Source organism: Giraffa tippelskirchi, chromosome 2 (genome assembly GCF_054371585.1).
Source record: "Giraffa tippelskirchi isolate mGirTip1 chromosome 2, T2T-mGirTip1v1.2.pri, whole genome shotgun sequence".
Lineage (NCBI taxonomy): Eukaryota > Metazoa > Chordata > Mammalia > Artiodactyla > Giraffidae > Giraffa > Giraffa tippelskirchi.
The window spans coordinates 104309871-104331762 of record NC_137276.1 but is presented as its reverse complement, the minus strand read 5'-3'; the positions used below and the strand labels follow the sequence as shown (position 1 = coordinate 104331762).

Here is a 21892-nt window from a genome sequence, read left to right as displayed (position 1 = left end):
CCTCCCACATAAGGGGACATTCAGCCTCCATGAGCTCCCAAACTGCCTTAAACTCTGAGACTCTGTAATCGTAATCAGCATTCATCCTCAGGAGAGCCTGAATTGGGTTGTTGTTGTTCAGTCACCAAGTCGTGTCCTAATCTTTGCAATCCCATGGACTGCAGCATGCAGGCTCCTCTGTCCATCACCATCTCCCGGAATCTGCCCAAGTTCGTGTCCAATGAATCGGTGATACCATCCAACCATTTCATTGCCTGTTGCCCTCTTCTCCTCCTGCCTTCAATCTTTCCCAGCATCAGGGTCTTTTCTGATGAGTCAGCTCTTCCCACCAGGTGGCCAAAGTACTGGAGCTTCAGCTTCAGCATCAGCCCTGCCTAAGAGTATTCAGGGTTGATTTCCTTTAAGATTGACTGGTTTGATCTCCTTGCAGTCCAAGGGACTCTCAAGAGTCTTCTCCAGCACCACAGTTCAAAAGTATCAATTCTTCAGCACTCTGCCTTCTTTATTGTTAAACTCTCACATCCATACGTGCCTCATAGAAAGACCATAGCCTTAACTATATGGTTACCTGGTATTTAGAATCTCAAGTTTAAAGTGATCGAGGCAAGTGGTACCCCCAGGGCAACAGAGATGCAAACCCTCTCTGGAAGAAGCTAGCTTTGATCCAGGCCTCCAGAAATTCCCAAGAGAGGTAAGAGAAGGACACAAGAAAACAAAGTGCTAAGAGAACCAACAGGAACAATAGATACCAGGGTCAGCTCTGCAAGTTATTAACATGTTAGTGTTATTACCACTGTGGACAAAGAATGTCACCTGCCATTTCAGGAAACAAAGGATGCTGTGGCCAGAAAACCATCAGCCACTGCAGCTGCCCCGATGACCGAGGGAAATTTGGGATGGAGGAAAACAGGATACAGGCCCTGGATAGTAAACATGTATATCAAAGGAGTTATTGCAGTAAGCCCAGACGTCTCAGGGTATGGCTGTGTTCCAATAAACACACTCAGCCTATAGGCCAAGTCCAGCTGCTGTCTGATTTTGCAAATAGTGTTTTGTGAACCCTGTCCTAACAGATAAACTTCAGGCAGGAGAAAAGTGACTTGAGATGTTTAAAAGGTCTCATATGCAAGAGAGCAGTAAATGTGTAATTTTAAGTGACTTACTGCTTTTAAAAATTTTGTATTTATTTTCAGCTGTGCTGGGTCTTCACCGCTGAACAGGCCTTTCTCTAGTAGCGTCAGGTGGGGACTACTCTCCAGTTGCGGCGCATGGGTTTCTCACTTCAGTGGCTTCTCTTGCTGCTGAGCACAGGCTCCAGGGCAGTGGGCCCAGTAGTTGCAGTTCCTGGGCTCCAGAGCACAAGCTCACAAGTTATGGCACAGGTTTAGTTGCTCTGCAGCATGTGGGTTCTTCCCAGAACCGTGTCTCTTGCATTTGCACATGGATTCTTTACTACTAAGCCTCCAGGGAAGCCCCAACATTACTGTTTTTTATTTAACTTTTTATTTTGTATTGGGATATAGCCAGTTAACCATGTTGTGACAGTTTCAGGTGGACGATAAAGGGACTCAGCGATACATGTACATGTATCCATTCTCCCCCAAACTCCCCTCCCATCCAGGCTGTCACATAACATTGAGCAGAGTTCCCTGTGCCATACAGTAAGATGAACAAGTTAAGGAATTTAGTTTTATATAATTGATCCCTCATGGACGTGCAAAAAAGTAAGATACAGCTGAAGTATCCTGTATCTATCACATAAGTTTATGACAAGCATAGCATACACACTGGGAGGAAAGGACGGGAGTTAAAGTGCTGTGAGTCTCACACTGCTGATGAGAGTAAAATATTAATTATAAGCACCGATAAATTTTCTAGTGTAAGCACTAAAGCAAAAGTCAAATAACTTCAAAACATATGGGAGAGACAGATGTGAAAAACAAAAGGTAATCGTGGGATAAAACAGAGAACATGTTATGGTCTCTGCCCCTGGTTCTGGGCGCAAGGCTCCTGAAACCCTGGCGATTCCCATAATGAGACCACCAGGGGCATCTTTTGTTCTGGTATTTGCTCCTTGACTCCAGCTCCTGGCACTGAGGTCCAAAAGCCCTTGCCATTTCCTGGGTGATGGGAGGGTCTTTTGTTCTATGAATTGACTCTCAGTGGCTCCTGAATGGCCCCTGGGTGGGGGCTAGTCACCACAAAGACCGAGCCATGGTTGGAAGCTTGGACCTGTCAGCCATGCATTCCACTGTCTGGAGTGGGGAGGGGCTGAAATGGAGTTAATGACAATCGTGCCTACATGATGAAGCCTCCATAAAATGCCAACAGTACAGGGCTGGGAGCTTCTGGGTTGGTGACCCCATGAAGATTTGGGGAGACTGGCATGCCCAGAGAAGGCATGAAGCCCCTGCCCTACGAACTCCTTCCTCTTGATGTTCATTGGGGTTCTTTATCCCGTCCTTTATAATAAAACTGGTAATAAACTAGTAAATGTACATCATTTTGCAGACAAAGGTCTGTATAGTCAATGCTACAGATTTTCCAGTAGTCATATATGGATGTAAGAGCTGGACGATAAAGGCAGAGTGCTGAAAATTTGATGCCTTCAAACTGTGGTGCTGGAGAAGACTCTTGAGAGTCCCTTGGACTGCAAGGAGATCCAATCAGTCAATCCTAAAGGAAATCAACCCTGAATACTCATTAAAGGACTGATGCTCAAGCTGAAGCTGAAGCTCCAACACTTTGGCCACTTGATGCCAAGAGCCGACTCACTGGAAAAGTCCCTGATGCTGGCAAAGATAGAAGCTGGGAGGAGAAGGGGACAACAGAAGATGAAATGGTTAGATGGCATCACTGACTCAATGGACATGAGTTTGCACACACTCTGGGAGATGGTGAAGGACAGGGAAGCCTGGTGTGCTGCAATCCATGAGGTCACAAAGAGTCGGACATGACTTAGACACTGAACAGCAAAACAGTTAAGTACGTGGTTTTCCTGAGTTCTGTGAACAGCTCTAGCAAATTAATCAAATTGCAATTGCTGAGGAGAGGGCTGTGGGAACCTCTGATACTTAACTGGTTGGTCAGAAGCACTGGTGACAACCTGAACTTGGGATTGACATCTGAAGTGGGGGAAGTAGAGGGGGCAGTGTTATAGTACTGAGACATTCACCTGTGGCATCTGACACCATCTCTAGGTAGTTTGTCAGAACTGAGTTAACTTGTTAGACACCAAGCTGGTATCCGAGAGTTGCTTGTTATGGGGTGTGAACTTAAAAAATATTCACAGCCTAAAAGTTGAGAGTTATGTTTTATTCACTGAGAATTTTTAGGACTTTAAGCCCAGGAGGCAGCACCTCAAGTAGCCCTGAGAGAATTGCTCCAAGGAGGCGAGGGGAGGAGCCAGGTTAAATAATAAGTTTTGCAACAAAGGACAGGTAGTCTGAACATCAGGCTTCCCCAACGGCTCAGCAGTAAAGAATCGGCCTGCAAAACCGGAGATGCAAGTTTGATCCCTGGGTCAGGAAGATCTCCTGTAGGAGGGCATGGCAACCCACTCCAGTATTCTTGCCTGGAGAATCCCATGGGCAGAGAAGCCTAGCGGGCTATCATCTATTGGGTCTCAAAGAGACATAACTGAAGTGACTGAGCATGCACAAAGCTTGAACGTCAAAAGCTGATAGTTAAAGAAAACCAGAAATCCCAAGTTAAGGAATTGAGCACTTTTCTAAGTATGGGAAGATGCAAGAGTCTGGGCTGACTGCAATCATTCCGTTGGTATGCACCTCCCCTATCTGGGGCCAGAATCACGTTTTCACATCATGAGTTTCCTCAGGGCTCAGTGCAGGGAGTGGCCGCAGTCTGATGGCTCCTAGATGGCAGTTATTCTTCGTGAGTTCCCACAGGGTTCCCTGGCTTACACTGGAAGGCTGCAACTGCTGATAATTGTGACAGCCTTGTTTATTGATATGACAGGAAATATTCCATTTCTCGGGTAAAACCCACATGCATTTGGTGATAGGCCGTATCCTGCGTGTGCACTAGAGGAGATACAGAGAAACAGGGAGGAAAGAACTGAAAGGTCTCCTGAAGCAGCAAGTAAGGAGGAAAAAGAGCACAGGGAAAAGTGGAATGACTAAAAACAAAAATAAAAACACAAAATATATGACAAATCCAAATATATCAGTTAATTTCAATAAGTATAAATGGGTTATATGTTCCAATTAAAGTGCAATATGGATTTTTTAAATACAGCCACGTGCTCTTTGTACACATATCTAAGCCATTGAGATACAGAAAGTCAAAGGGTGGGTCTTCCCTGGTTGTCCAGTGGTTAAAACTTCAAATTCCGATGCAGGGGGTTCAAGTTAGATCCCCAGCCGACGATGTCAACTGAAAAAAATACATGTGACCTAAAAGTTGAGAGTGAAAATTTTTAGGACTTGGGCTTAGGAGGTAGCATGTTCAGCAAGGACTGCTCAGAGGAGGTGGGGGGAGGAGCCAGGTTATATAGAAGCTTTGCAACAAAGGGCAGGTAGTCTGAACATAACAGGTTTTTTGTAAATTAAAGAAAATCAGATATCCCAGGTTAAGGAATTTAGTGCTTTTCTGTGTATGCCAAGAATCTGGGCTCACTGAAATCATCCCTTTGATATGCGTCTCAGCTCTCTGGGGGCAGTATGCTGTGTTTTTCACATCCTGAGCTTCCTCAGGGCTCAACATATGGAGAGGCTGTAGTTCTGATGGCTGCACAGATGGCAGGTGTTCTTTTCTTCTGAGTTCCCTCGGGGCTCACCCACTTACCTGCGGGCTGTAATTGCTGAAGACTATGACATCCTTTGCTTACTGATATGGCAGAAAATATTTCATTTGTCAGGAAGGTAAGATTCCACAGGTCTTGCAGCCAGAAAACCAAAACAAGACAGAAGCAATATTGTAAAGAATTCAATAGACTTTAAAAATGGCACAAATCAAAAAGATCTTAAAGAAAAAAGTCAAAGAGTAAGAAAAGGTTTGCCAGGCAAATACCATCCAAATGAAAGTTGGTGTTAAAAAAAAAAGACATGAAGGCAAAAATTATTACTTGAGATAACACGGGTTATCACAACACAATAAAGAGTTCAATTCACCAGGACAATATATGAATCCTAAATATACATACAGTTAATAATAACTTAAAAACATAAAGTATATAACATAAAACAATAATAACACAAAAACATAAAGTAAAAATTGACATAACTACAAGTCTACATTACAGTAGCAGACCTTCACATATCTTTCTCAGCAATGGACCACTCAGCAAATTAAAGAGCAGCAGTAAAGATTAAGATTGGAATAAGACAACTAGTAATTCTGACCTAGTGGACATACACAGAAGCCACATCCAACAACTTTAAAACATGTTTACCATCACTGACAGAGTATTTGTAAAAATTTTTATCCCAATATATTCGAAAGTTGAGAAGAAATTTCTAAGTCCCTACCCTAAAATGCCTAATATGACTCAAGGAGAAACATTTAACTGAATAACCCTAAAATCACTAAAGAAATTGAAGTCAGTAGTTAAAAATCTTCCAATAAAAACAAGAGAAAACTCAGACAAGTTTTTATCAGCAAGTTCATATGTTCAGAGAATAAATAATCCAGGTCCTAGGCAGTCTAGTCCAGAATACAGAAAAAGGAGGAGCACTCTCCAGCTCATTCTTATGAGACTTGACACCAAACCAGAAGAGGGAAAAGGCATTGAGTCCACACTCATCACTTCTACTCAGCACCATACTGGAAATCCCTGTCACAGAAATTAGGCAAAAATAAAATAAAAGCCAATAACTGGAAAAGAAGAAGTAAAACTCTCTCTATTCACAGGTGACAGGAAAATCCTAAAGAATCCACTAAAAAGCTATTGGAACTGCTAGAGGAGTGCTAAAGGTTGCATAAAACAAGATCAATGTGCAAAAATCTATTTCTATATACCTGTAACAAAAAATCTGAAATGAAATTTTAAAACAATTCCATTTATAATGGCATTAAAAGAATAAAATACTAATGTATAAATTTAACAAAAGATATGCAATGTCTATCATTTGAAAACTACAGAACATTGTTGAAAGAAATTAAAGATCCAAATAACTGGAAAGACACCCTGGACACAAGGACTGAAAGATAATGTCAAGATGGCAACACAATCCCAGCTAACGTCATTGAAGAAGTTGAAAAGATGATTCTAAAATTCAGACGGAATCACAAGGGACCTAGAACCACCAAAAGAATCTTTAAAAAGAACAATATTGGAGGCTTCACACTTCCTAATTTCAAAACTTACTACCAAGCAACAGTAATCAAAACACTGTGGAATTGGTATGAGAATGATATGTAGATGGATGGAACAGAACTGAGTCCAAAAGACAAATCCATGTATTTACAGTCCACTGATTTTTGAGAAGGTTACAAGACCACTGAATGGGGAATAAGTCTCTTTAATAAACGGTGCTTGGACAACAGGATGCACGCGTGCATTCTCAGTTGCTAAGTCGTGTCCAACCCTTTGTGGCCCCATCGACTGTAGACCACCAGGCTCCTCTGTCCGTGGGACTTTCCAGGCAAATATACTGGAGTGGGTTGCCATTTCCTCCTCCAGGGGATCTTCCTGACCCAGGATCATACCCAGGTCTCCCAAGTTGGCAGATGGATTCTTTACCACTGAGCCATTAGGGAAGCCTGGACAGCAGGATACCCACATATAAAAGAATAAAATTGAATCCTTACCTCACTCTGTATATAAAATTAACTCAAAATGAACCAAAGACCTAAATGTAAAAGCTAAAACTATAAAACTCTGAAAAGAAAACATAGGCATCAACCTTGAACTTGGATCTGGCAATGGATTCTTAGGAATGACACCAAAAGCACAGCAACAACTAAAGCATCAGCAGAATACACAGCATTCATTCAACTTAAGGTTGGACTCAACAGCAAGTCGGTACTCTCCATACTGAAAGAGGGATGCGTACACTTTACGTTCCGAACACACAGGCAGCAAAGCCGACACACACAGACAAGAATGGTGAACCTAGGACTTCCCTGGGGGGCCAGTGGTTAAGACTCCACACTCCCACTGCAGGGAGCAGAGGTTTGACCCCTGGCCGGGGAACTAAGACCCAACAAGCAGCACGGTGTGCATACCACCCCCACCCCCGAAAGTAAAAGAAAAGTGAACCCAGAGAGAAAATGAGCCATGTGTCCCAGGATCCACATGGGGTGCAAACACACAGAGCTGTGGATCTGGTGACACCACCAAAAGGCTCTGCCATGAACTTGTATGAGAACAGCACCCAAGGAAGTTCCCCTAACTGCTAATTGGTAACAGCTCAACTGTGAAGATATACTCCCTGAAAAGGTGTACATGGCCCTAGGTGAAAACCATTATTTGGTGGAGTTTAAGTTAAATATTCCTGGGTTCTGACTTACAACATGCTGGGAGGGGTATAAAAAAGCCTAAGGAACAGTCTCTGGCCCTAAAGGCACTTACAGCATCAACAGAAGGAAAACCCTTTATCACAAAAGAAGTATCTAAACATTAGGGATCGGACTTCCCTAGTGGCTCAGGTGGTAAAGAATCTGCCTGCAATGCAGGAGACTGGGATTAGATCCCTGGGTTAGGAAGATCCCCTGGAGAAGGAAATGGCAACCCACTCCAGTATTGTTGCCTGGAAAATCCCATGGACAGAGGAGCCTGGCAGGCTACAGTCCATGGGGTCGCACAAGAGTCAGACAGGACTTGTCAACTAAACCACCACTAAACGTTAGGAATAAAAACACACAATAGCAGATATCACAAGTCAATACAAAATTTGTTGACAGATCAGTCATACTGGCACTACTTCAGATGTTCAGACGAGGAGGGGAAGAAGAAAGAAATCACTATCATCTAAAGTGGTCAGAAAAAGCTTCATAAATAATCTTAAAGGTCCAATAAAATATAAACAGGAGACATAAGAGACAGGGGGTTCGATCCCAGCGTTCAGAAGATCCCCTGGAGGAGGGCATGGCAACCCTCTCGAGTATTCTTGCCTGGAGAATCCCATGGACAGAGGAGCCTGGCGGGCTACAGTCCACAGGGTTGCAAAAGAGCCGGACACGACTGAAGCGACTTAGCACACAAAATATAGATTGGACAGAAGAGGCATCACACACACTTCCATGAGCACACACACAGATACAAACACCACACACACACACCACACACACACACATACACACACACACACTGCCCCCACAGACCTGTGCATAAGAAAAATCATGGGAGGCCAAACAGTCTGGCCACGTCAAGGAAGAGTAAACTAGCTGAGCTAGCATTCCACTCACCTGTGCCAGTAACAAGACTGTATTAACCACATACAAAAATGATTGTGGATTTGTATATAAGAAGATTTCCTTGCTTAATTTATCATAAATTTAGAGCAAACCAAACTGGTATGAAGAGAACTTTAGAATTTTTTTTTTGGCTTCGCTCTGCAGCTTGTGAGATCTTTGCTCACCCAGCAGGGAGCAAACCCTGGCCTGACAGTGAAAGCACAGAATCCTAACCACTGGATCACCAGGGAATTCCCACTTTAGATGTATTTTAAATCAAACAGTGAAGCTATAAACCATATCCAGTAATTTTTAATAGCAACACAAAACCTAAAGCTATCCATAAAATTTTAGAAAGAAAGGAAAAGCTCAAACAGTAACACCACAGTCCCAGTTCTGTGGAATCTTGGGAGACTTCGCTTCCTAGTTCCTTTTTTGTACTTTCCAGCTAGGATTTAAAAAAAATAAATAAAACTTTTTGTGTAGAGTTTTTTAGGTGTACTTTTAAAAAGTTATTTTAAAAGCATATGTATCAATTTTCATAAAGGTATGAAATATCACTGGAAGAAACTGGTAGCAGTGATAACTGGAAAATTTAGTGACATGACAGCAGAAGCTTAGAAGATGTACTTTTATCACATCTTTTTCTATCTTTTGAATTCAGTCCCGCATTTATTATTCTTTAAAAAAAAACAAAACACCACTTTTCAAAAACCACAAGGATGTGAAACATGATAGACATTTAAATGCCCCCTATTTAATCTTCATGAACTATTAATGTATGTGGAAAAAGGGAACAGCTGTGAATTATAAACCTTTTCTTCAGTGAAATTTGTCAAAATGCGTGCAGAAAGACTATATCCTTAGGAGAGAAATAAGGGTCTGGCCCAGGAGACTTTCATGGATTCGTGATCCCAGGATGGGCCTGGGGGTGGGTACCTGGCCCCCTGACTGTGGACTGTGTCACCTGCCATTTATGCCTGCAGCTCATAAACTCACACTGGGCATGTGGCTTCCAAGGGGCCCGAGACCCCACAGCTTCCTTGTGCTGCTGTAATCACCTCCACTGATGAGGATGAGGTCCGCGGCTCATCCCCTGCGGCTGAAACATACCCTGTGAGGTGGCCGGACGGTGGACGCTGGTGTTGGCCGTAAGCACGGCTGTCTTGCCCGTTCTACGTCGTCTCCCAGAGCTGGGGCAGCCGGGGCTGAGTGAGTCTGAGAGGAACCCGAAACCCACTCTGGTGATGCCCGGCTAAAGCAGCACAGTGCCTGGTCTCTTCGTAGCATGATCAGCAGAAATGATAATGAGCTCATCACAGCATCAGGGAATACAAGGACACAAACATGATCTTTTAAAATTTGTGCTACATGAAAGCAATCTAGATGTCCATTGACAGAGGAAGCGATAAAGAAGATGTGGTACATATATATAATGGAGTATTCAGCCATAAAAAGGAAAAAAACTGGGTCATTTGCAGTGATGTGGATGGACCTAGAGTCTGTCATACAGCGTGAAGTCAGAAGGAGAAAAACAAACATCACATATTAACACATATATACAGAATCCAGAAAAATGGTACCGATGAACCTATCCACAGGGCAGGAACAGAGACACTTGTGTAGAGAATGGACCTGTGGACACAGCAGGGGAAGGAGAAAGTGGGACAGACAGACAGTAGCAATGACGTACACACACTACCATGTGCAAAACAGCTAGTGGGAAGCTGCTGTACAGCACAGGGAGCTCACTCAGTGCTCTGACATGACCTAGAGGGCTGTGACAGGAGGGTGGGAGGGAGGCTCAAGAAGGAGGGGATACATGTCTACATATAGTTGACTCATGCTGTTGTACAGCAGAAACTAACACAATATTGTAAAGCAATTATGCTTCAAATAAATAATTTAAAAACAAAACAAAAACACGCTAGAATTTGGCTTTACAGGGCTGAGTCTCACTTAGTGATCGGTGCAAGCTCCCACCACTGATCAGTTATAGCAAAAAGTGGCCATAAGGAACGAAGTCACACAAGCGCTTGCAAAAATTTTAATTAGAAAAAAGTGTTTTAAAAATTACTTAGCAGAATGGTACTTGATGGGGCAAACACGCAGTCATTCAAAGTAATTTAATCAGGGGTCCTAGTTTCTTTTTAACTTTGTTCCATTCTACAGAGCATAAAAATTATATGCTTTAAAAAATACCCTTCACTGGAAATACTTTATAAAACACACAGTTTAAGCATAAAACAATGCATTATGGGTTCATGAATACATTTATAAAACACAGCAATGAAACATTAGCTTCAAATAAGTAGACAACATCTGAAGGCTTGCCCAACAAATGACGTTTGAAACAGAGGAAGAAAAGGGCACTGTTAGTTAGTGTTACTCTCCTAGTACTACTGCATGAAATTAAAACACAAATTTTCAAACTCTAGTAGTGGTATTAAAATTAAGCTACTTGGTAATCAGAATTAAAAATAGCTCCAACTCTTTAAAGCACTTAAGTTATTAGAAAAGTCTGACTTTCCAGTTGGCAAGATGACCTTTAAAACATGTCATGAGTGCAGATCACAAGTAACAACGTGTAGCCCATAATGTCACACACTTCTCGTCACAAATCTGGTGCCATGGTGGCCAGTGCACACGTGTGAGACTGACCTTCACGACCCATGACAAGTATAGAAAATCGTGATTCTTCTAAGAATCTCAACATGAAATCCAAGAACAAACATGTTCAACAACAACTAATCTGTGGCTTGTGTTTCTTTAAAAAAAAAAAAAGTATAAATCAGACTTGAAACCTCCTCAGTGAAAATTCGTTTTTGAAAGTGCTGTAGTCAAATTCATCTTCGTTTTCAGCTGAAAGGGTGAAGCACAATAGCCACGACCTTGTTACAGACTAAAATCCAACAGGTAATTCCAACACCACCTAAAAACAAAGAAATTCAACATGAGAGCATGCAGGAGTGCCGCCCACATTTTCTGCCCCTGCTGCCTTTGACTTCTGGGAAATGGAGTACGCTGGTCCTCTCTGAGTCATGCTGGGCTAAGTCGAAGTTTGTGTTCTGTGGGTTCAAACAGATCATGCTTTCGACCGATTCACAGACCTGCAGGAATTACTCAGAATAAACAGTGATTTGAATTTCTCTTTCCTGCCTGAGAGCTGTGCATCATTATTTATGATATTAACTGACTATAGGACCACCCTCTCAGACCACTTGTCTTTCCCTTCTCACAAAAGCTTACAAACACGGAGCAATGTTTACCCGGGCCTTCCCTGCCCCACTGGTGGCTGAAAGATAGGACGGCAGGCCACAAGATGCCTGGAAGGGTGGCCTCTTAGCTCCTCAGCTCAGGACCACTGAGAACCACCGGCCGTGCCCTCCTGGTTGAATCCAGAAAGGGGGAAGAGGAGGGGAAGAAAGGGGATTGGCTAAGCTGACGTAGTAATTCACCTCCAGTGTGACCACAAATCACAGCCACAGACTGGCTGAGCAGCACGTGTACTACAGCGTCCACTCCACAGCAACAACTCGGGACTGAAACGAATGTCCTTTAGCAGGGAAATTAATAAATTATAACACATCTAAGTGAAGAACAGCTACTCAAAGTTCCTTCATAAAGAAACTTAGTAAGCTGCCCTCTCGGCATAGCCAGCAGCATTTCAGTCTCCGAATGTGAAGAAACTTAATGATGTGGGAAAGTAAAAGTCGCTTAGTCGTGTCCAACCCTTTGTGACCCCATGGACTATATAGTCCACGGAATTCTCCAGGCCAGAATACTGGAGTGGATGGCCATTCCCTTCTCCAGGGGATCTTCCCAACCCAGGGATCAAACCCAGGTCTCCGACATTACACGCAGATTCTTTACTGTCTGAGCCACTAGGGAAGCCCAATGTGGGAAAAGGCTTAAATAATAGGAAGGGTAAAAAATTGTATGTGTCAGATAACCTTTACTGTATAAAAATATATAAGAAAGAAGACTGGAAAAAATACACCACAACGTTAAGAGGGATATCCATAGCTAATGAGTCTTTTAAAAACTTTTTCTGATATTTCTATTCATTCTACAAACACATGTACTAATTTTTCTTTTTTTGGCCATGCCAGGTGGCATGCAGGATCTTAGTTCTCCAACCAGGGATTGAACCCGAGCCCCATGCAGTGGAAGCACAGATTCCTAACCACTGGACTGCCAGAGAATTCCTATGACACGGACTGATTTTAATATCTGAAAAAAATTCTTTCAAAAGTGAAAGAGTGGCCAACAGCAGGAAATGCTGCTGAGGGACTAAGCATAGCGTGAATTCAAAAGGAGCCACTGAATCTGGGAATTAGAAGTGGTGTTTCAATAAACGAGTATCAGACCATGGTATTGGCCTTGGACTGCAGAGGCAGGCTGGGGTTGAATTGCAGCTCTGCTAGTTCACAGTTCACTCTTGCCACTCTGGGAAGTTTGACCACTTCCAATTTGCCTTGATTCATGGACCTAACATTCCAAGTTCCTATGCAATACTGCTCTTTGCAGCTTCGGACCTTGCTTCTATCATCAGTCACATCCACAACAAGGTGTTGTTTTTGCTTTGGCTCCTCCATCCCTTCATTCTTTCTGGAGTTATTTCTCCACTGATCTCCAGTAGCATATTGGGCACCTACCGACCTAGGGAGTTCATCTTTCAGTGTCCTATCTTTTTGCCTTTTCATACTGTTCATGGGGTTCTCAAGGCAAGAATACCAAAGTGATTTGCCATTCCCTTCTCCAGTGGACCACATTCTGTCAGACTTCTCCACCATGACCCGTCCGTCTTGGGTGGCCCCACACAGCATGGCTTAGTTTCATTGAGTGAGTTAGACAAGCTGTGGCCCGCGTGATCAGATTGGCTAGTTGTCTGTGATTGTGGTTTCAGTCTGTCTGCCCTCTGATGCCCTCTCTCAGCGCCTGCTGTCTTACTTGGGTTTCTCTTACCTTGGACGGCAGCTGCGCGACAGCGCAGGAGTGGCGGCTGCGTGACACAGGAGTGAACATCGACATTCTAGGAATCAGCGAACTAAGATGGACTGGAATGGGTGAATTTAACTCAGATGACCATTACATCTACTACTATGGACAAGAATCCCTTAGAAGAAACGGAGTAGCCATCATAGTCAACAAAAGAGTCTGAAATGCAGTACTTGGATGCAATCTCAAAAACGACAGGATGATCTCTGTTCGTTTCTAAGGCAAACCATTCAACATCATGGTAATCCAAGTCTATGTCCCGACCAGTAACGCTGAAGAAGCTGAATGGTTCCATGAAGACCTACAAGACCTTTTAGAACTAACGCCCAAAAAAGATGTCCTTTTCATTATAAGGGACTAGAATGCAAAAGCAGGAAGTCAAGAAATACCTGCAGTAACAGGTAAATTTGGCCTTGGAGTACAGAATGAAGCAGGGCAAAGGCTATTAGAGTTTTGCCAAGAGAACGCACTGGTCATAGCAAACACCCTCTTCCAACAACACAAGAGAAGACTCGACACATGGACATCACCAGATGGTCAACACCGAAATCAAGTTGACTATATTCTTTGCAGCCAAAGATGGAAAAGCTCTATACAGTCAGCAAAAACAAGACCGGGAGCTGACTATGGCTCAGATCATGAACTCCTTATTGCCAAATTCAGACTTAAATTGAATAAAGTAGGGAAAACCACTAGACCATTCGGGTATGACCTAAATCAAATCCCTGATGATTATACAGTGGAAGTGAGAAATAGATTTAAGGGACTAGATCTGATAGACAGAGTGCCTGATGAACAATGGAGAGAGGTTTGTGACACTGTACAGAAGACAGGGAACAAGACCATCCCCAAGAAAAAGAAATGCAAAAAAGCAAAATGGCTGTCTGAGGAGGTCTTACAAATAGCTGAGAAAAGAAGAGAAGTGAAAAGCAAAGGAGAAAAGGAAAGATATACCCATTAGAATGTACAGTTCCAAAGAATAGCAAGGAGAGATAAGAAAACCTTCCTCAGCGATCAATGCAAAGAAATAGAGGAAAACAGAATAGGAAAGACTAGAGATCTCTTCAAGAAAATTAGAGATACCAAGGGAACATTTCATGCAAGGATGGGCTCAATAAAAGACAGAAATGGTATGGACCTAACAGAAGCAGAAGACATTAAGAAGAGGTGGCAAGAATACACAGAAGAACTATACAGAAAAGATCTTCACGACCCCGATAATCATGATGGTGTGATCACTTACCTAGAGCCAGACATCCTTTAATGTGAAGTCAAGTGAGCCTTAGGAAGTATCACTACGAACAAAGCTAGTGAAGGTGACGGAATTCCAGTTGAGCTATTTCAAATCCAAAAAGATGATGCTGTGAAAGTGCTGCACTCAGTATGTCAGCAAATTTGGAAAACTCAGCAGTGGCCACAGGGCTGCAAAAGCTCAGTTTTCATTCCAATCCCAAAGAAAGGCAATGACAAAGAATGCTCAAACTACCGCACAACTGCACTCATCTCACACGCTAGTAAAGTAATGCTCAAAACTCTCCAAGCCAGGCTTCAGCAATGCATGAACTGTGAACTTCCAGATGTTCAAGCTGGTTTTAGGAAAGGCAGAGGAACCAGAGATCAAATTGCCAACATTCGCTGGATCATCAAAAAAGCAAGAGAGTTCCAGAAAAACATCTATTTCTGCTTTATTGACTATGCCAAAGCCTTTGACTGTGTGGATCACAATAAACTGTAGAAAATTCGGAAAGAGATGGGAATAACAGACCACCTGACCTGCCTCTTGAGAACCCTGTATGCAGGTCAGGAAGCAACAGTTAGAACTGGACATGGAACAGCAGACTGGTTCCAAATAGGAAAAGGAGTACGTCAAGGCTGTATATTGTCACCCTGCTTGTTTAACTTATATGCAGAGTACATCATGAGAAACGCTGGGCTGGAGGAAGCACAAGCTGGAATCAAGACTGCCAGGAGAAATATCAATAACCTCAGATATGCAGATGACACCACCCTTCTGGCAGAAAGTGAAGAAGAACTAAAGAGCCTCTTGATGAAAGTGAGAGAGGAGAGTGAAAAAGTTGGCTTAAAGCTCAACATTCAGAAAACTAAGATCATAGCATCCGGTCCCAACACTTCATGGCAAATAGAGGGGAAACAGTGGAAACAGTGGCTGACTTTATTTTTGGGGAGTCCAAAATCACTGCAGATGGTGATTGCAGCCATGAAATTAAACGATGCTTACTCCTTGGGAGGAAAGTTATGACCAACCTAGACAGCATATTAAGAAGCAGAGACTTTGTCAACAAAGGTTCGTTCAGTCAAGGCTATGGTTTTTCCAGTAGTCATGTATGGATGTGAGAGTTGGACACAAAGAAGGCTGAGCACCAAAGAATTGATGCCTTTGAACTGTGGTGTTGGAGAAGACTCCTTGGACTGCAAGGAGATCCAACCAGTCCATCCTAAAGGAGATCAGTCCTGGGTGTTCATTGGAAGAGCTGATGTTGAAGCTGAAACTCCAATCCTTTGGCCACCTGATGCAAAGAGCTGACTCATTTGAAAAGACCCTGATGCTGGGAAAGATTGAGGGCAGGAAGAGAAGCGGACGACAGAGGATGAGATGGTTGGATGGCATCACCAACTCAATAGACATGAGTTTGGGAAAACTCCGGGAGTTGGTGATGGACAGGGAGGCCTGGCATGCTGCGGTTCATGGGGTTGCAAAGAGTGGGACACGACTGAGCGACTGACCTAAAAACTGAGTTCACAGTTCGGTCATGCTGGACTAGTTAAGTAAATTCTCCTGGTGTTGGTCTCTTCGCTGCAAGCCTCATGGGAGGGGCGGACACAAGCACCCCCAAGCGGCAGGGTGAGGTCACTGACTGCACACGCCCCACATCAGCCTTAGCCACGCTCCCCACCACACCTGCCAGAACCCTCTCACCTGCGACTCTTGTAGGAAATGCTACCAGGCGGTCCAGGGGAGTTATCCACTTGCTTGGCACCACAGCCACAGGGACAGAGTAATACTTCCAGATGAGCGAGACCATCAGGGCAGCCTGCGGAGACACGGCTGGTGAGCGGAGACACCCTGCCCGTCACACAACCCGCCACCACGGAAGAAAAGGAAACAGGAAGGCAAACTATGGAAACTCTGCCAGTCAGTGACCTCACACCCGGCCAGCCCAGTCCTCACCATCCACATACATGATGAAACTAGCTGCTACATTATCCAGGGTCTCCCACAGTGTATCTGTTCTCTTCCCATTAAGCAACCCCTCGAAGTGGCCAGCTTATGCTCAATACACCTCGTCTGTGACAACAGAGACGTCTCTTGGACCCGTGAGAAAACTAGCTGTTCCTCCCACCCTCAACCCAAGCGCAGCAGCGAGCCCTCTGTGAAGTTCAATGGCTCCGCCTTTCCCAGCAGCGTTCTATCAGCCGCCTTCCCTCCTCTCCATGGTCTTGAACATGCCACTCAGGTGACCAGACCCAAGAGGGCGGCTCTTGCAACTCCTGTTCCTGTGAAACCTCTCTTGTAGCAAAGTGACAGTGCCCCAGGATCAAAGTCCTCGCACACCCCAGACCACCGGGACTGGGGGGGCAGGGCTCCCAGCACTGACACTCGGAGATCATTTAAAGCGGCTTCTAGCCTCTTGTGCAGCCCATCCACAACCTCAGGGTGGAGGGAGAGGAGCAGGGGCCAGAAATGAAACAAGGAAAAATCCACCACATGAGAAAGTTGGGAAGCAATGGTGCTGGACTTGGGTTAGAATAAGGTATCCCCTGACTGGAACAGACAGCTACTCGTCATCTACACAGGTGACAAGCAACTGCCACATCACTGACCACCTCAAAAAACATAATGTCTAAATAAGCTATCAACTACAAATAATAAAGGGCTTCCCTGGGTGGCGCAGACTGTAAAGAATCTGCCAGTCAATGCAGGAGACGCAAGTTTGATCCCTCAGTCAGAACATCCCCTGGAGAAGGAAATGGCTACCCACTCCAGTGTTCTTGCCTGGAAAATTCCATGGACAGAGGAGTCTGGTGGGCTCCAGTCCATGGGGTCGCAAAAGACTTGGCACTAAACATGACTTGGTGACTAAACAACCGTAGCAACAGACAATAAATGCTGGAGAGGATGTAGAGAAAAAGGAACCCTACTGCACTGTTGGTACAAATGTAAATTGGTACAGCCCCTATGGAGAACAGTATGGAGACTAGGAATAAAACTACCATATGACTCAGCAATCCCACTGCTGGGCATATACCCTGAGAAACCACAATTCAGAAAGACACACACACACTCCAACGTTCACTGCAGTACTATTTACAATAGCCAGGACGTGGAAGCAACCTAGATGTCCATCGACAGATGAATGGATCAAGAAGCAGTGGTACATATACACAATGAAATATTATTCAGCCATTAAAAGGAACGAATTTGAGTCAGTTGTAGTGAGGTGGATGAACCTAGAGCCTGTTATACAAAGTGAAGTAAGTCAGAAAGAGAAAAATAAATATCAAATATTAACGCATGTATGTGGAATCTAGAAAAATAGTACTGATGAACCTATCACAGAGAAGAAACAAAGATTCAGACACAGAGAAAGGACTGGTGGACACAGCAGGGGAAGAAGAGGGTGGAAAATAGAGAGCTGCGCTGCCACATATACACTATCATGTGTAAAATAGACAGCTAGGGAGAAGCTGCTGTGTAGCACAAGGAGCCCAGCGTGGCACTCTGTGATGACCGAGAAGGGTGGAATGGAGGCAGAAGGGAGGCTCAAAAGGGAGAAGATATATTTATATAATTATGACTGGTCTGCACTGATGTATGGCAGAGACCACCACAACACTGTAAGGTAATTATCTGCCGATAAAAAAGTAAATAAAAGCAAACAGGAAGCTGAAAAAATAATAATAAGCTCTCTGACTTGATCCCCCAGGCTTCCAACACTGCAACATGAAAGAACTCCAGAGCAGCTCATGTGCTAAAAAAACTCCAACATTTAACAACTCTTAAAGAGAAAAGCTCAGTCATGTCTGACTACAGATCCCATGAACTGTAACCCTCCAGGCTCCTCTGTCCATGGAATTCTCCGGGCAAGAATACTGGAGGGGGTAGCCAGGAGAAATATCAACAACCTCAGATATGCAGATGACACCACTCTAATGGCAGAAAGCAAAGAGGAACTAAAGAGCTTCTTGATGAGGGTGAAAGAGGAGAGTGAAAAAGCTAGCTCGAAACTCGACACTCAAAAAACTAAGATCATGGCATCTTCTCCCATCACTTCATGGCAAATACATGCAGAAAAAGTGGAAAGAGTGACAGATTTTATTTTCTTGGGCTCCAAAATCACTGCAGACGGTGATTGCAACCACGAAATTAAAAATTGCTTGCTCCTGGAAAGAAAAGCTATGTCAAACCTAGACAGCATACTAAAAAGCAGAGGCATCACTTTGCTGACAAAGGTCTGTATAATTAAAGCTATGGTTTTCCAGCAGTCAGGTACAGATGTGAAAACTGGACCATAAAGAAGGCGGAGTGATGAAGGATTAATGTTTTCAAATTGTAGTGCTACAGAAGACTCTTGAGAGTCCCTTGGACAGCAAGGAGATCAAACCACCAGTCAAACTTAAAGGAAAACAACCCTGAATATTCACTGGAAGGACTGATGCTGAAGTTGAAACTCCAATACTTGGGTCACTTGATGTGAAGAGCTGACTCACTGGAAAAGACCCTGATGCTGGGAAAGACTGAAGGCAGGAGGAGGATGGAAGAGGATAGGACAGTTGGAAGGCATCACTGACTCAATGGACATGAGTTTGAGCAAACTCTGGAAAATAGTAAAGGACAGGGAAGCCTGGCATGCTGCAGTCCACGGGGTTGCAAAGAGTCAGACACGACTGAGTGACTAAACAACAACAACAAAGAGAAAAGCTAAAAGAGACTAAGAGGAAGAAAGGCTTTTTTTCTTAAGTCTAACTAAGAAATTCACAGTGTTCAGAGTCACACACTAGCAGGACCAGCCAGCAGCTGAGAGTGGGAAAGCCTGAATTCCCAGGCCTGGATTCTGGGTCACACGGTTTTGGAGGACTTCAACGACCCCAAGTGACACAACAGGACACTTACTTGCAATATGTAGAAGGCAACACTTATAACCCATTTTATCTTGGCCAGTTGAGCTGTCCGTGCTTTCACTGAAAGGAAAAAACAAATGATATCAGTCCTAAAAAAAAAATGAAGCAATATTCAAGAACACAGAAATGTTTTTTCCTCTCATTAAACATTTTCTAACTATGTATTGCAACATTTGCTCAACATGCTTAGAAAATATAAAAAGGAATTTCTTAAAAATCACCCACTATGCCATTATTTAAAATAGAATCACATGCAGATTATGAGATCTGAAGCTTTAATTTTAAAAACTCTTAAAACTATTCATCTAAATCAGAGATTCATTTTACAACACATTTAACCAACAGAACTATACTTTCTTTCCAGACTTCCCAGCCCCACACAGGACACTAATCCATAGTCTATATTGTCTCAGGCCTGGGGAGGCCCCCTCGGCGTCTTTTACAAGACACGCACGCTCTTGGCACGCAGACTGACCTCCTGTCCGTCCCATGAGAGAGTTAGGAACAGCAGCTGAGTAAGACCTGATCCCCACCCTGAAGTCAACACTCAGATAAGGAGACTCCTGGGCAATTTTTAGAGTGTGTTCACAAAAGCCATTGAAAATTCACTATAAGATTTTCGTGGGCTTCTCTCAGAAAGTGTTGAATTTGAAAATATCAGCCTACAGAGAGTGAAGAAAATCTAAGAGCATGTTAGAGCTTTCTGTGTGGGTTTTTTTTGTTTTTTGAGTTTTTAAAAAAATTTTTTGGCCACACCTCGAGGCTTGTGTGATCTTAGTTTCCGGACCAGGGATGGAACCTGGGTCCCTGGCAGTGAAAGCACAGAGTCCTAACCACTGGACCACCAGGGAATTCCCAGGTTTCTGTGTTTAGAAAGCAAAGGTTCACCAACAAACTAAGGAGAAAGTAAGAATTATTGTCGGGTCTCTTCCAGACCACTTAAAACTATCCATCAACATCAGAACATTGAAGCTCAGAGGGTGTACACTATGAATCTTCATATAAAGGCTTCTCTGTGAATCAGCCCTTACAAAGCTTTCTAAGCTACAGCTGAGCACAGTACCGTGAGTTTTGAGTTTATCCGTCATCTTGTTGATCTTCCTCTCCAGCCTGGCATATCTGGCGAACTCATCCATCATGTTGACGGTGGAGAGCTCCTGCTTCATGCCCTGGATCTCGGCTCGCATCTGGGACTCCTGCTCTGCGTCCTTCTGCAGCACCCGGGACATCTGGGGGAGGAAAGAGCGGGTCAGGGCCTTGGCCCCCGCCTCCTCCTCCGTCCTATGGGCTTGCTGCCTCCTGCTCCTGGGCGAGCTGCCCTTTACCTCCACAGCCTGGCTCTGCTGCATGTTCTGTGCATGGTGCCCACAGTCACCGCACAGACAGACTCCTTGCAGGCGAGTCTCCTGTCAACTATGTCTTTCCTTCGGCTGCTACAGCACAAATGTACATTGCCTTCACTTTCACTGTAAAACTGTGATTATAGAGTGAACACTGATTCCACCCCCAGAGCAGCACTCAGGCGGCAAGGATCCCACATCCTCTTCCCACCCTTAAAAATTCAATTCTGTCCTCAATTAGGGCAGAGCAGGGGTGGGTGCTGGGTGTCAGGGATGAAGTGGTGGCTGGTGAAGACAGCACTCCTACAGAGGAGCTGCCTGGCATGAGAGTCAGAGTCCCAGTAGGTGACGGGGGCATACATAAACATACACGACAGGAAGAAGGAACCCAGCCTAACACAGTGTCAGAGCCCCAGAGAAGGATGGGGCAGTGCTGGAGACTGAGGCTCATTTAAAAGCATTGAGCCAGTCAAGTAAACCTACTGAGAATAATGGGACCAGTGTTCTCACTGCAAGAAAAGGGAGTGAGAAATACAAATCTGCAGAAAACCAGAATGAGTTCTGCAGCGGTAGATTAAAAGTGGAGACATGTGACTTTCCAGATACACAGACAGAGGAAATAACAGACATAAATGTTTGTAAAGGATACATCTGCACAGCCAGGGCCCCTGTGGGAAGCAGCTGGCCCAGGCGCCCTCCCCAGGGTGTTCCTAGTGCCCAGATAGTGGAAGGGACACACTCTCGCCACCCCTGACGCCTTTCCCAGGCACTAACCCCCAACACACACACACAAACCTGCCGGGAACGCCAGCGGCCCGGACTCCAGATGGCAGTGGGTGCCAGATCCACCAGGACGAGTGAGGGTCCCGGGAGAGTGAGGAGAGAGAGAGGTGACCACTCTCACACTGGTGCACAGAGGTTCACGGGTGACCTCGCAGGGGACTGAGAATCCCTCAGGATTGGCCCCAAGTGATGCATGTACATCCCCAAATCCATGCCCACAGCACCTGATGAGATGTAATGAAACACAGCATCCTTCATGTGACAAACCC

At 44.2% G+C, this 21892-nt stretch overlaps 1 protein-coding gene across 3 annotated transcripts in view; it reads right to left on the bottom strand.

Annotated features, from left to right (window-relative positions):
• Window positions 1–10389: 10389 nt before the first annotated feature.
• GET1 (guided entry of tail-anchored proteins factor 1) overlaps window positions 10390–21892 on the bottom strand; it is a 26085-nt gene continuing 14582 nt past the window's right edge. For all 3 annotated transcript variants that reach the window (XM_081569958.1, XM_081569957.1, XM_081569956.1), the window contains exons 2-5: window positions 20564–20729; window positions 19493–19560; window positions 16298–16412; window positions 10390–11290 (exon numbers count right to left, since the gene is read on the bottom strand). In XM_081569958.1, the coding sequence (XP_081426084.1) occupies window positions 11217–11290; window positions 16298–16412; window positions 19493–19560; window positions 20564–20729 (423 nt within the window). In that variant the 3' untranslated portion in view covers window positions 10390–11216. The remainder of the gene's footprint in view (window positions 11291–16297; window positions 16413–19492; window positions 19561–20563; window positions 20730–21892) is intronic.